At 52.5% G+C, this 14,722-nt stretch overlaps 2 protein-coding genes across 2 annotated transcripts in view; both read left to right on the forward strand.

Moving 5' to 3' along the window:
* The window catches only part of LOC113204756 (apolipophorins-like), a gene marked incomplete at its 5' end in the record, with an annotated part of 4,720 nt that extends 4,599 nt beyond the window's left edge, over positions 1-121 (forward strand). Inside the window, one exon of the mRNA XM_052274160.1 lies at positions 95-121. Within this exon, the coding sequence (XP_052130120.1) occupies positions 95-121 (27 nt within the window). The remainder of the gene's footprint in view (positions 1-94) is intronic.
* A 156-nt stretch (positions 122-277) lies between these two features.
* The window catches only part of LOC113204745 (uncharacterized), a 17,369-nt gene continuing 2,924 nt past the window's right edge, over positions 278-14,722 (forward strand). The window contains exons 1-7 of the mRNA XM_052274161.1: positions 278-437; positions 520-7,698; positions 7,771-12,027; positions 12,102-12,680; positions 12,882-13,563; positions 13,637-14,098; positions 14,482-14,671. Coding sequence (XP_052130121.1) covers positions 313-437; positions 520-7,698; positions 7,771-12,027; positions 12,102-12,680; positions 12,882-13,563; positions 13,637-14,098; positions 14,482-14,671 — 13,474 coding nt within the window. The 5' untranslated portion in view covers positions 278-312. The remainder of the gene's footprint in view (positions 438-519; positions 7,699-7,770; positions 12,028-12,101; positions 12,681-12,881; positions 13,564-13,636; positions 14,099-14,481; positions 14,672-14,722) is intronic.

Below are 14,722 nucleotides of genomic sequence, written 5' to 3' on the forward strand. Positions count from 1 at the left end.
GGGGGGGGGTGCAGTGTTGAATGACCTAATGCATCTCGTCACGTGACCATCCGCATCACAGTAGGTTTGTAAAGTGTTATTGATGACCCTGCAGAGTCGCGTGCAAAAGCCGGGGCCGTAAATAACGTGTACACAGTGCTCCCCCTAAATCATGTCCGCACGGGCCCAGTCGCCCCGTCCCGAAACGCTCCACGCCCGCGCGCGGATATCGCCGGCCGATCGAGGCCCGGGCCGCAACATGAGCGGCTAATGGAGACTAATATCTCGTTCCAGATCTCGTGCGACGGCGAGAAGCACGTCGTATCGGTCGAGATGTTCTGGGACAAGGACGTGGACCCCAGCAAGAGGGTAGCCCTGCACGCCGAGGCCGACTCCGAGTCCAACCAGGCCGAGCTCGCCTTCCCGGACCAGTACATCAAACTTCACGTCACCAAACTGTAAGCAGTCTATTTCCTGCTAATTTGATGGTTTGGCGGAGGAAACTTATTGACATAATCAGCCGCGTCTTCCTATCCGCAGGCCCAACGGCTTCACCTCCGTGCTGGAGTGGACCGAGGGCGACCGCATCACCCTGAGCACCGAGTGGGCGCTGGCGTCGCAAGGGGGCCGGGTTTCGGCGCGCCTCACCACGCCGTTCCACGGCTACAAGCTGCAGACTCTGGCCGCCCTGTACGTCCTGGAGGACAACAGCACGGACGCGCGCGTCGACCTGACGTGGCGCGACCAGATGCTGTCCGTCAGCGCGCTCGGCGAGACGCTGGACGGGGGACTGCGGGCCACGGCGCACGTCACCAGTTCGCTCGCCATCCTGCGCAACGTCACCCTGGCCGTGAGCCACACCGACGTCAAGAACGGCACGACGCGCGACATGCAGAGCCGCGCCGCCCTCGACTACAACGGGCACCGCACGGCCGCCGAAGCGCTCCTGCTCGCCACCAACATTGGCGTGTCCGGCACGGCGTCCTTCGTCAGCCCGTTCGAGCTGGCGCGCTCGCTGGCCGCCAAGTTTGCCCTGGAGAACGACGTGTACGGTGACCGCGGAGAGCTGGAGGTGAGCTGGGCGCCCGAGCGGCGCGCCGGCGCGCAGTTTGAGCTCATGCTGGGCCGCAACCCGCACGCCCTGCTGCAGGTCGCCACCCCCTTCGAGGGCTACGAGATCAGCTTGGCCGAGTTCCTCTACAGCACGACGAGCGGCTCTGCCAACGTGGACCTGCGCGCCGAGTTCAACCGCAAGGCCGTGTCCGTGGCCCTGGAGGGCCAGCGCACCGACGCCCTCCTCAAGGGCAAGGCAGAGATGACGACGCCCTTCACGGAGCCCATGAAGATGACGGCAGAGCACAGTACCAAAACCGGCAAAGTCAGAGACGTCCTACGCGTAACGTACGCCAGCCAGAACGTCGTCTTGGTGGACGTCGGGGGCGACATCCAGTTCCCCAAACTTGTTGACGTTACGGGTAAAGTGGGTTTTCCTGGCCACTCAATCGAGACGACCATCTTGAGTCAGGTGGATTCGGTTGGTCTGACAACGGAACTGAGCGGCAAGTGGAACCAGGACACCGTTTCCCTGCGCGTCGAGAACAGCCTGCAGCGCAAGGACGACTCCACACTCTCGTTCGACCACAAGATGACCCTGAAGGGGTCCGTCCTGCCGAGGGAGCTCATGGTCGTGCTGCACCACCGCTACAAATCTGACGCATTCTACATCACAAACGTGGCGCTACCCGGGGGCATTTTCCTGTCGCACAGTCTCACATTCGACGACAAGACACATTGGGAGAACAGCATTACGGTCAAGACGCCCTCTAAGACTGGCTCCATCGTCAACGCGCACAGCAAGTCCTTCGACGACACCGAGCTGGAACACAGCATGACCGCCACTCTGAACGGAAAGAAAGCCACGGCCGGGTTGTCTTACACCAAATACTCAGCTGGTTACATCAAGAACCTTGAGGCAGCCATCACCACACCATTCTCAGAGCCCATCAAGCTAAAGTTGGATATACCTTTCGAGGCGAAGAACACTTGCAGGCCACGACTAGTCCTCAACTACAAGGACAAGACTATCAGCGCCGTGTCTTTGGTCCGCTTCAACAAGGACGGGGCCCACTTCGATCTCCAGTTCGACGCTCCATTCTGCCCTCCAGTGCGGGTGGACGCTGACGTTGACCTCCAGAAAACTCCCAAATCGACCCGAATGATGGTCACCTGGGAAGGAAAAGAAATGGAAATTGAGGCGAGCGGCGAATTGGGCAAGTTGAAATCTGGATTCTCCGTTAAAATGAACCGACCGGACCTAGGCATGGACGTGTTTCAGGTTAGGGGCAAGTATGACCTCATGGCCCCCATCAAGGCGGCCGAGCTCTCCATCGAGATTGACGGGCGCGAGTGGTTCGTGCGAGGCAGCGGCGGTGCCCTCCCGGACAAGTTCCAGGGCGGATTCGAGTACCACCTGCCGATAAGCCGTGAGTGGGATGCGATGCGCCTGGAGGGTGACATCGACCTGACGAAGCCGACCAAGCTGGCCGTCGTGTCCTTTCACAGGGGCGAGTCCCACTTGATTCTCTCCGGCTCAGCCGTCATCGACAAGAAAGCACCAAGACTCAGCCTATCGCTCGACAGCAAGCTCCCGGGGATCAACTCGGCCGACTTCCTCGCCGCCTACAACAGAAACGGTGGAAACGCTCACACTGTAGAGGTATCGTACGGACAGACCGAGTTTGATGTGAAGCTGGTCGGCAACCTGGTCACCAACGATCTCTCCGGCCTTGCAAACATCGAGCTGCTTTCCCCGATCAAGGGCCACGAGCGCATGTCGATGAACTTCGATTACGATCTTCAGGGTAAACATCAGAAAGTAATTTTCAAGGCCACAAGAAACGAGTGGGTAGTAGTGTTTGACGGGATGAGTAACCTGGACGAGAACGGGGAAGGAGAAGCGATGCTGCAATTGAATCTGCCGTACGAGGGGTTGGAGGAGCTCATGGCCAGCTTGAAGCAGGAACTCGGCAAAGAAAAGAGATCAGTAAACGTCGTGCTAACCAACAACGATAAGGCAGTCTCTCTGTCTGGTAACGTTGTGACACCCGAGGAGGGTGGCGTCGCGATTTCGGCGGCTCTGGTAACTCCTTTCGAAGGCTTCCAGTCCATCGGCGGTCACCTCAACGTGACCAGTCCGCAGCTCCAGCAAAAGTGGGCTAGCGTCTCGCTTCACAGGAACGAGTTTCACTTCAACGCGTCCGGGCAGATGAACGTCCAGCGGCTCAAAAGTTCCGGGTCCATTACAGTTACCACGCCTCTGGACGGCTACGAGGGCTTCGAGAGTGAGTTCCAGTACGACGTGGCAGGAGACATCAAGAGTGGGAGAGCTGAGCACCGTACGGTGGGAGGTAACATCAACGCCATCGAGTTCAAAAGCAAGGCTAGTAGCCCAAAGAGCGGCCAAGCGCACGCAGAGATCACCCTGCCATCGTTTGGCGTCCCAAAAATCGACGTAGAGGGTAAGTTCGACTGCCGTGGAACTTCAAAGTTTGCGGAATTCGAAGTTCTTATGAACAGAGCTGAAAAAATTTTGAGCGCGAAGGTTGAAATGGAGAAAAACAAACTGAAGGCGTGGTTTATCACTCCTAAAGATGGATTCAAAGATGTTTTCGTTTCTGGTTCAGTTACCTCTGAGAACGACAAGAGGGTCATTCTTATCCAAGTGAAAAACAACAACGCTGACTCAAATCTTAACATAAAAGCTAATTTACAGAAGTTCATTTCTGATGTGACAGTTGATGTAAGCACACCGTTTGAAGAATGGCAAACAATACAACTAGTAGCAAAATATGATCTGATGAGCCTCAAGAAAATAGCACTCTTCAGATTAACAAAGAACAGGGAAAATATTTTCGATACATCTGCTCAGGCTTTAATGGAGCTCAAATCTGGAGAAGCTGACATTAAACTGTCAACGTCATTTCTGGATTTTAGCTCACTGGCGTACAAGGGTTCCTACGATTTTAACGAAGACTACTCAGCAGGCGTCTCTCGCGAGAAGGACGGCGTTACGCAATCTCTTTCGGGCCGCATGTCCATCCAAGAGGACGGCGCTGACGTTAGGGTTCAAACGCCGTTTGAAGGCTATGAAGATGTTACCCTTGCTGGGAGGTATTCCGGCGGTGAAGCCAAGTCAGCTGCAATTTCTCTGGAGACCAATGGGAAGAAGAAATCATTCGAAATTTCGATCTCAAACAAGAACCAAGTGGCTAAAATTAACATGAAGACACCAGTAAAAGATTTCGAGACGGTAGTCATCGTCTTAAACTATGGCGGACTAATGAAGAAAAGCAAATCTTACAGTGTAGACCTCGCAATTAAGGCAAACGAAAAAACTTTCCTACGTACTGGGGGCATACTGAACCTGAACTGGGAAAGCAAAATTCATTTGGATGCAGTAGTTGACATACCTCTTATTGGTGGGTACTTCGATGACCTGTCCGTGGACTTTGTGCTGCTACCGGGCCTCCCCCCTCGAATGGTACGGCTCATTCTCAAGAACCGCGGAGACATGACACTGGAAATAAAGAATGATATCTTCAACACATACAATGGTGGCTTCACTGCAACCTCATATCTAATGTATGAACAGGAAGAAAGAAAGGGAAAACTTGAGTTTTACCCGAGAGAGATTCTCATTCGTGGATCCTACGCCGCTAACGATAGGATAGTATTTAGTGGGGAGTTCTTATTCGATTCTGCAGATAATAAAATCAATGTTGAAGCTAAATCTCCATTTGAGAACTATGAACATGTTGGGCTTGGATGGAAACATGGAAAGAATTATGCTCAGGCATGGATGAAAACACCTATTCAAGAGCTGGAAGACCTAAAAGCGTACGGTGAATTCAACATTAAAGAGGCCAGCAACAGCTCTCTTAAATTGTCAGCTAGCCGAAATGATAACGTTTTTGACCTTGACATTCTGATCAAGTATGGCTATGAGTCTGGCGATTCACATATTGCCGTGCGAACTTCACTTAAGAACTACGAAAAGTGCTTCCTGGGCGTCAAATACGACGTAAAAAGCCCAAGGAAATCGGCTACGGTACAGATGGAACGGAATGAAAATATCTACTCGTTTTCTGGAGACGTTTTGGTTGCTGGGCTAGTAGGAGATGCTGTCGTCGGGGTAAAGACACCCCACGACGGCTACAAAGATGTCAGAATTGAGGGAAGTTATGATTTCGACAAGAGGGGACAGAAAAAGATAACATTGGTCGGTGATTTCGAGGACAAAAGATGTATCAACGCAAGATTTTCGTTCACATATGGCGGATCCAAATCAAGCATAGAAATTATCTCGGAAACTCCATTGCCTTTCGCAACGTTCGGCGTCATCGGCGAGTACGATTATGCTGCACCAACGAACACATGGAACATTAAATCCTCGATCAAAATGGCTGGAGTTGCAGCTGAAGTCAATTCAGTGATTGTGAAAAATAAGGAGGGAAATCTTGTTGTCGCCTACGAAACACAGAATGAAGCAAAAAGAGTGAAAGTCGATTGGCAACTCGAAAACGGTCTAAAACACAAGAAAGCTGCGTTTTCAGTTGATACTGGAAAGGGGAGAAAGATCGAGGCTATTGCATCCATGTACTTAGATGGATTTAAGAATGTGGAAACGGAAGTAACGATTACAAGCTTGAACTCCCAGACGTACTCATTGACTGCCCAATGGAACATGGCGCGCAGTAATGTGATTGCTGGTAATATTGGGTTACAGTGGGGCCCTGGAAAAGAGATAAAACTGGAAGGTAACTTAGAGATCGGAGAGTCTAAGAAGCCGGTAAAACTTGGCCTTACTATGACATCACCTTTCCGTAATCTCGAGAATGTAAGATTCAGTTCAGTTGTAACATATGAGAATGAGTTGGTTTTAACATCAGAATTAGAATGGGACCCTACCAAAAAGATTATCCTAAACAGCATGTTTAGTCACAGTTCTCTACATACAAGGTCTAAAGTTGTGTTCACAACTCCTTTTACTCCACCACTTCTATTCACGCTAAAGCAAGATCAGGCTGGACTACTGGAAGCTCTCTTCCAGCTTGGAGACGACAAATACGAATTGAAGGGGAATGTTGCTCAGTATAGCATTAGGCACCTAGAAGTCGAATTCACTCTAACGACACCCCAGCCAGGTTTAAATTTCTTGAAGCTCAGTGGCACTTATAATTTGGACGGAGGTGTCAAATTAGCGAAGGCGTCGTTTACGAAGGAAGCTGAGACTGCTGCAATTTACTTGTCATTCAAAGCTGAAAAGAAAGAGCACTCCGCTAAGTTTGCAGTAACCGCACTAGACGGCCGTGAATGGGAGGTCAGTGGTATGCTCAACAGAACAAAGGGTGTTGAGTCAAATGCGGTGGTCCAATGGAATGGACATGAAAGAGTCGAAGCAGCATTGACGTGGATACCTACACACCTATCGTTTGAGAGCAAAACACCCTTCAAGGGTTTTAAGGCTTTGAAAGCAGTCTACCTTCTTGATCTTAGCACATCATCCAAAAAAGGACAGTTTAACGCTCAGAAAGAAAATGACGAGATCGACGTCAACTTCAATTTCGACCTGTCGAAAAGCGACGTTATTAATTTTGATATTGCGTTGAAGACACCATTTACTGAGTACTTGTCTGCCTCAGGAAGTTACAAGGAAAACGACGGCCACCATGTCGTCATGCATGTAAAGGACAAACGAAAACAGACAAAAGTAGAAGGAAAGCTGCGATATGAGAGAAAAGAAAACCAACTCGATATACACTTTGAGTCGTCTAAAGACGACTACAAAGGTGTCGACATTCGTGCAGGATACAACCTTAATGGCTCAAACGGTAACAAACACGCACACCTCGTCATGAGAGTTGGAGAGACAAGCCTCAAGTCAAAGGTTGAAGGAGGGTTGAAAAGTGACAGTGTGTATGCTTCCCTGAAAATTGATTCGTCTATTCCAACTATCAAAACAATGGACGTTGGAATCAACTTACACAAGAATCCCTCTGGATTTTTGAGAGGCAATCTTAATTATTTGCGCAACGACGCCCTATATCAGATTCGTGGAACTGGAAACTATGCTCCAGGGAATGTGCGAGCGCAGCTGGGGATTGAAATGCCAGGAAAGAAAATTGACAATGTGTTTGTAATCACGAGGTATGACAAAAACTCACTGAATTTTGTTGTTGGCACTCAGGCCAGCAAGTTTGAATTCGAAGGTGTATATGATTTAACTGGGCCTCTATATTCTGTGAACGCCACATTGAAGTCACCATTCATCAAAGTATTGGAGCATTTGGCCGTGCGCACTGTCGTAGACACTGAAAATTTAACAGCTTTCTTCCTAGGACAGTGGTCACCTACTGAAAAGGCAGTAGCACAAGCAGGTGTCCGCGCCAACAAGCTTCTCGTTAAGCTGGAAACTCCTTTTAAACGGTGGGAAACAGTTGAACTCTCGGGACAGTACACAAGAAACGACCTGGCTGTGTACGATCTTGAAAGCCGAGCAAACTGGAACGAGTTCGAAATTAAGCTTATCGGTTCATTGAACAGTGAACCAAGTGATTTCGGCGTCAAAGGTCACCTAGAGTGGAATGGAAATCAAAAAATTGACCTTGATGCTACTGTCCAAGTGGAGGGAGGAGAAAATTTGAACAACATACAGTGCAAGTAAGTAGACTTCCATATGTAATGAATAGTGTGTATTGTAACATCAGAGCTAATGATTTGTTTTTCATGCAGGTTCCGTCTGTATACTCCGTTCCCACAAATGAGTCGAATGGAGCTTGATTTTGCGTTGGATATGTCCAACAGAGGCCAGTTGAGGTCCCGCCTCGTCCTTGTGACTCCCTTTGAAATGCTGCCGGAACTACGCTCAACTTTGGTCCTTCGAAACGATGATTACCGACAAATGAGTGGATTGATAGAAGCGACAGCACTTGGGCGAGAGATGATAGTTGGTGCAAACATTTCCAACGATGCTCTTCAGAATGTGAATTTGAAGCTACAAGTTTTGATCCCATTCCTCGAAGTTCCGCCAATCACTATCGAGGGAAGCTTAAACCAGCGTGAGTGGCGAAGTGTAGACTCACAGATTAAGGTTCTTTTACCAAAGAATACTTACCACGTCGGCGGCCACTACCACCTAGAAGATCTCAGCTTGGAAGCAAAGTGTGTCTTAAAAACCCCTGTGATAAACACTGAGCTGTCTTTTGGTGGAAATTTGGATTATGAAAATCTCGACAAAGTAAAAGTTGAGGCCTATTTTGGGAGCAACAATATTTCGATGAACTATGAGCTCAAAGACACGGCTATTACGGGTAGCATCAACCTAAATATACCAGCATTTAAGGTCAGGGTTGCTAGTCTAGAACTTCAAGCACAATATAGTCCTACAATTCAAGCATTTGTTTCTTACAATTGCCAGCAGCATTCTGGTTCTGTCTCACTATCAATGGATCACAAATCTGATTCTGTATCGACGAGAGTTGACTTAGATCTCCCCGACTGGATTGGCCCCACAAGGCGGACTCTGCAAGTGAGCCTTAAATTTCCCGAGAACTCTTACAGTGCCTTGATAACTTTAGAATCGAATGTAAAACATCTTCTATCAGTCTCTCTCGTTAACAACAGAGAGCTTCTAGAGGTCAGTGGGCACACAAGTGGACCCATTCTTGGAGAGAAAAATGCTGAAATGAAGCTTCAGAAAAATTGGGAAAAATTAACTGTGAATCTAAATGATATTTTGCTTTTGGATAAAAACAAGAATTTGGGATCAATAACATTGAAGTACAAGCAAACAACGCACAGAATGCAATACTTGATGGATGAAAGTAAAGGTATGGGTGGCAGTATTGAAATGGAATCTCCACTAATTAAGGCACAGAAAATGACAGTGAACGGCAACTTTGTCCAAGAAACAAATCGAGTATTTGCCGAAATTGATTGTATTATCGGAGCAGCAAATCACAGAGGATCATTGACCCTGGCACTTGGAGAAGATGGTAAATCAACAACCACGAAGTTGGAGGTAGTTTCGGTCGGAGTGTTGATTTTTGGATTGGATGCTGACGCTTTCTATGACAACATTAATTCAAAAGCCGAGATTTCAGTACAGCTGAAAGAATCCAAACACCATATGACTATTCGCCACAAGAGAACATTGCCTTTGGACTCAAAACTCACCGTCGTAACTCCGTTCATTGGGTCGAAAGTATTCCAGGCTGTCCTGACAACTGGCGCCGACTCCATACTGGCATACGCTGGAACAGGCGAGGACATGAAAGAGCATTTCGTACTCCTCGAGGCTGCTTTAAACAGAGAAAAGGGACAAGCGCATCTTAATTTCAAGGCTCCCCTTGTTCCGTTTATACGCCTACTCAGCATGAATGGCGAGTTCGTTGTCGAGAACGCCCGCAACATAAAACTGAACCTTGGTGTCGATTTTAAGTCAGATTACGCTAACCTGCAAGTCCTATCGCTGTTCTCCCTCAACGCTACCGAGCTTTTGGCCAAGTTTAACCTCCAGACACCGATCGAGGGGCTTGAGTCACTCCAGGCATCCGCACGCATCCCGCTCGTGCTCACCAAGGACATGGACGTGCATGTGCGTGCCACCTTGCCGAGCGGTGCGACCTACGCCACTCACGCTCTATTCCAGAACCTGGCTGACCGCCTAGAGATGAGCGTGGGAGCTCAGTGCAAGAAAAGGAAGCTGGGCGCCGCCTTCACGCTCGTGTACGGACCAGTGTATGCCCTGGAGGCAGAAGTTAACACGCCTTTTGCTCCTTACAACCACTACCGCCTAGACCTTAAGGGACAGAAAAGCCTGATTGACGGCAATGACATTGTTAACTACGTAGAATGGAACGAACAAAGAATTGAGCTGCGTTATTCTATGCTCGCCGCGTCACGCAAGTTCGAGACAAGCGTGCAGCTTACTACGCCATTCGTGACCTACGAGCGCTACGCTCTGAGCCTCATGATCGAGAACAACAATCGAAAGGCCCTGTCCATCAAGATATCACACCCACAGCTGAAGCAGGACCTAATCGTAGAGTTCGATTACACCTTCAACGGCATGTCCAACGTAAACTTGATTGCGAGGGTCACCGCTGACATTCACCCTTCATTTGAGTCCGCCTCTCTACTCTTCGGCAACAAACTGAACGCAGCAAACAAGAGCTACACTGGTTTGCTGTTCGCCCGATACAACAAGGAAGAGGTTTCCTTCTCCGCTGAGGGGATGCTTAAGCCAGGGCTCTTAATGTCCGAGATACAGGCTAATGTAAACGCAAAACAGTTGTATTTCCAAGCAAAGGGTGGCGTTATCGACGAACTAATTGAAGTCTCGCTGCAACTTGAAACGCCGTTCGATGTCATCCGCGATGCAGAGATATTTCTGCAGGCCACGAACAAGAAGCTTATTGGCACCGAGGCGCGCATCGTGCACAACACCCACGAGTACCTGGGAGTCAGCATCCGCCGCGATGAAGCAAACATCTCTACTTTCGAGATCAGAAACTCGTGGCGACCAGTGTCAGCAAGCTACCTGTTCGCCGTCACTCCTGAGGTGAACCTCATTGCTGAGGTCTGTTGGGACATGAACGCCAAGGACAACTCTATGATCAGGTACGCCATGCACGCCTCCAACTGGACCGACCCGCGGAAGGAGTTCACCTCCACACTGCAGGTGCCCACAAGGGTCATGACCTTGAGCGGCGTGCTCGAGAGGAGCCTGACTCGCCGGGAGATGGGACTCGAAATGTCTATCGAGAAGGACCAGGTGTACGGTCTGTCCTTTGCCCAGGACCGCGACGTCAGCCAAGACGACTCAACCACGAGGGTCCAGAGCCGCGGAATTTTGCGCCTTCCCCGTCGTACTCTAGAAGTGTACCGCGACGTCGAGGTCTCTTCTGAGGACAACCAGCTCAAAGTCAAACGGGATGGCACCGAGTTCCTCTGGGACGCCTCTCAGGACCGCGACAAAAAGATCCTTCTTCTGATGGTGCGTGATTCTGGCTCGGGAGAGTTCCGTCTGCACCACGCTGCCCTGGAACACGACCTGGTGCTCCGCTTCAAGCACAGCCTTCACCAGGTGCGAGCAGAGTTGGAGTACTCTGGACAGCCCGAAGACTTGATCATCCTCGAAGGTGGCTACAAGGACGATGGCGGCCACTTGCTGACCAGCTTCATGGTGCGCCACGACAGCTCCAATGTGGACGTGCGCGTCAAAGTGGCTGGCGTCAACACGCCGGGGAAGAGCACGGGCCTGATTAACGTCAAGTACTTGGACAGCCGGACGGGCCAGGATCGCGTGCTCGAGGTGCGCGGAGAGGTGCAGCACACAGAGCCCGCCTTCGAGGCTGGCATCTACACCAACGAAAACAAGATTATCGTGAACGGCAAGCTGTGGTCTCGGGGGACAGGAACATACCGGGGTATGTCTGCCAGCGTGCAGATGAACCAGCGTGACCCCTTGAGTATCAAGGCAAACCTTAACGCCATAGATGATTCACCATCCATCAATGTGGACGTCCAGTATGGAGAGAGTCGCACCTACACGCTGTTCGCCGGCATGCCCAACCACCGCGAGATCAAGGCGAGCGCCAAGCACAACTTGTTTGGCTCGCAGACCATCGACGGCATATTCGCCATGAAGCTCAACACTAGCAAGCTCTTCTGGACGCGCGCGTCTTGGCGCCCAGGCGTCCTGGACGAGCTGCAGACCGCCGTCTTCCAGGACTACAACGACCTCCTCCTCGCCAGCAGCGCCATCTACGACGGCTTCACAGACTTCCTGCGGGAGGACGTCGGTAACAAATGGGAAATTATCTACCCGAAAGTCATCAGCACACTTGACGTTGTCATTGAGTACAATAATGAAGAGCGGGAGGCAATTACGAAAGACTTCCCCAACATACTCAGTAAACTAAAGGAGCACTTCGAGCACAACGACTTTTTCGTCAAAGATATCTGGAACTTCTTTACATCTACAGCGTAAGTATTTTGGAGTTAGAAATAGAAAGATATGTCTATTTAACTTGTCGTTCTAATGGTTAAACGTCTTACAGGTCCATGGCCAGCTCCGGCGCTTCTTGCGTCACAAAGCACTCCATGGAACTGCTGGATGCAGCATACTCCGCGTTCAAGGGATTCACCTCCATGGTGATGGACATCCTGTACTTTGACGTCTCCGGCATCATGGACGTGATACCCGTCATCAAGGCGCTAGGCCAGAACGCCATGGTGCACTGGAACGCCACGCTAACCGACATTGCCGCCGTGCGCAACGCGACGCACCGCTGGACGCGGGAGGTGTTGCGCTCGGCGCACGACACCCTGGCCAGCCTCGAGGACGCTGTGGCCGACCAGATGGCCGCCTGGGACGCCTTCGTCGAGGACGTCCGCCGCCGCGTGGAGCGTGCCGTTGTGCCCGCCCTCCTCACCGCGCAGGACGTGTTCCTCTACGTCAACTACCACGTCACCCAGATCCAGGAGCACATATCGGCGTTCGTCGAGGCCGTGAAGACGCACCTGCTCAGCATGGACGAAGTGCGCGAGCTGCTGAACCTGTACTCCCAGTACGCGTCCTGGCTGGAGGACTTCCACATCCAGGATTACTTTGACCGCTGGCTGGCCGAACTGAGCGAGTGAGTATCGGGGCGGGGAGGAACCTATAAGGGGTCCACAAAAACATTAGAGCTGTAGTATCTAAGCTTATTGTACGGGAGATAATTACTGAGATTTGTTGCTAAAAATAGCTGAGTACCATAACATTTTTTAATCTACATAGCTAGATAATTAGTTATCAAGAACCTATTTTTCGTGTAACGCTATTCCCACTACCGCAGCACTGCCGAGTGGGTGGTGCGCGACCTCCGTCAGACCTACTCCGACTACAAGGCCTACTTCGACGCGCTGTACGACGCCGCTTTCGGCCGCTACGAGGCGTTGAACAAGCTGCCGCCCGTCGCGTACGTTCGCAAGCTCGCCGGCAAGGTGTACCAGAAGGCGCTGTGGGCCTGGCGCTACTACGACGTCACCAAGGAGATCGGCGAAGGTCTGCTGTGGCTGCTGCACCAGGTCGAGCTGGGCCTATCGGACTTAGTCAACCACATGGACGCCAGCGCCTCGGCGACTCCAACCTTGGAGCCATCCTCTAGCCTCTACCTGGACAAGGAAAAGGGCCTGTTCGAGTACACGCAGTCTCTGCCGGTGCACTGGCACGGCTTTGACCGCCTGCCCGAGTTCCAGGAGCTGTCCCCCTACCGGGTGGCCGTCGAACAAACTGCTGACATCAGCTCCCTGGACAAGTACAGGTACTACCTGCTCGACGCCCTCAACGAGTACCGTGCTGGCGTCAAACTGTCGCGCTTCCTGCCACCGTACGGCGCCACTGCCCTGCTGGTCGGCCGTCACCACTTTATGACCTTCGACAAGCAGTTCTATGACTTTGCCGGCGAGTGTTCGTACCTCCTGACTTCCGACTTCGTCAACTCTAAGTTCTCCGCCATCGTGAACTACGAAATAAGTGTAAGTTAAATTTAGAACAAAGCTCTTCATCAACCACTGAAATTCGATTACTTATACCACTTTCTCGTCACAGAATCGCAAGGTGCAAAAGAAGTCCCTGACCGTTCTGAGCGACGGCCACAGCATCGAGATTACGGCCAACCACCGCGTCCTAGTGGACGGCAAAAAGGTCGAGACGCCGGTGCTGGTGGGCGACTCGGCGACCGTGACGCGCGACGGCGACCGGGTGCGGGTGACGAGCCAGCACGGACTCACGGTCGACTGCAACCTCCGCTACGACGTGTGCGCGCTCGACATCACGGGCTGGCACTTCGGGCGCACGGGCGGCCTGCTCGGCACTTACGACAACGAGCCCGCCAACGACCTGGCGCTGCCGACGGGCGAGCTCACCGGCCCAGACAACCTGGAGGGCTTTGCGGACGCGTGGCGCGTCGGGCGCAAGCAGTGCCGGCCCGCCAACCACGTCGAGACCGCCAAGCACGTGGACCGCGGGCTGGCCCGCGAGGCGCAGGAACTGTGCGCGTCCTACTTCCTGGTAAGCACTGCTTCACGGGGGACCCACAGAGCGTGCACACTGCGAGGAGAGAGGTAGGTCGCCCGCTGCGCTCGCCTGCGCGGCGGCCGACCTACCCCAGCCCACGGCCGGCCAGAGCGCCTGCGAGCGGGTGGGTAGGCCGCCCGCCGCGCCCGCCTTCGGAGCGGCTGGCCTAACCCAGCCCCTGGCCGGCCGGAGCGCCTGCGAGCGGGTGGGTAGGCCGCCCGCCGCGCTCGTCTGCGGAGCGGCCGGCCTACCCCCGCCCCCGGTTGGTCGGAGCGCCTGCGAGCGGGTGGGTAGGCCGCCCGCTGCGCTCGCCTGCGGGGCGGCCGGCCCATCCGGGCCCCCCGCCAGAGAGCTCACCCCATCTCTCCCCGCTCCAGGACAGCGACTCGTCGCTGGCGCCGTGCTTCCCGCGCGTTGACCCCGCGCCGTTCCGCGCGCTTTGCGAGGCGGACGTCAAGCAGCAGGCCAACAGCCCCGCGAGGGACCGCGCCCTGTGCGCGCCCGCGGCCGCCTACGTCGAGATGTGCCAGCGCGCCGGCATGGAGCTGTGGGTGCCGCAGTTCTGCGGTGAGTGGCACTGCCATGTTGTAAGAGAGAGAGAGAGAGAGAGAGAGAGAG

This window comes from Frankliniella occidentalis, unplaced genomic scaffold (genome assembly GCF_000697945.3).
Source record: "Frankliniella occidentalis isolate FOCC.00 unplaced genomic scaffold, Focc_3.1 Scaffold342, whole genome shotgun sequence".
NCBI classification, from domain to species: Eukaryota; Metazoa; Arthropoda; class Insecta; order Thysanoptera; family Thripidae; genus Frankliniella; species Frankliniella occidentalis.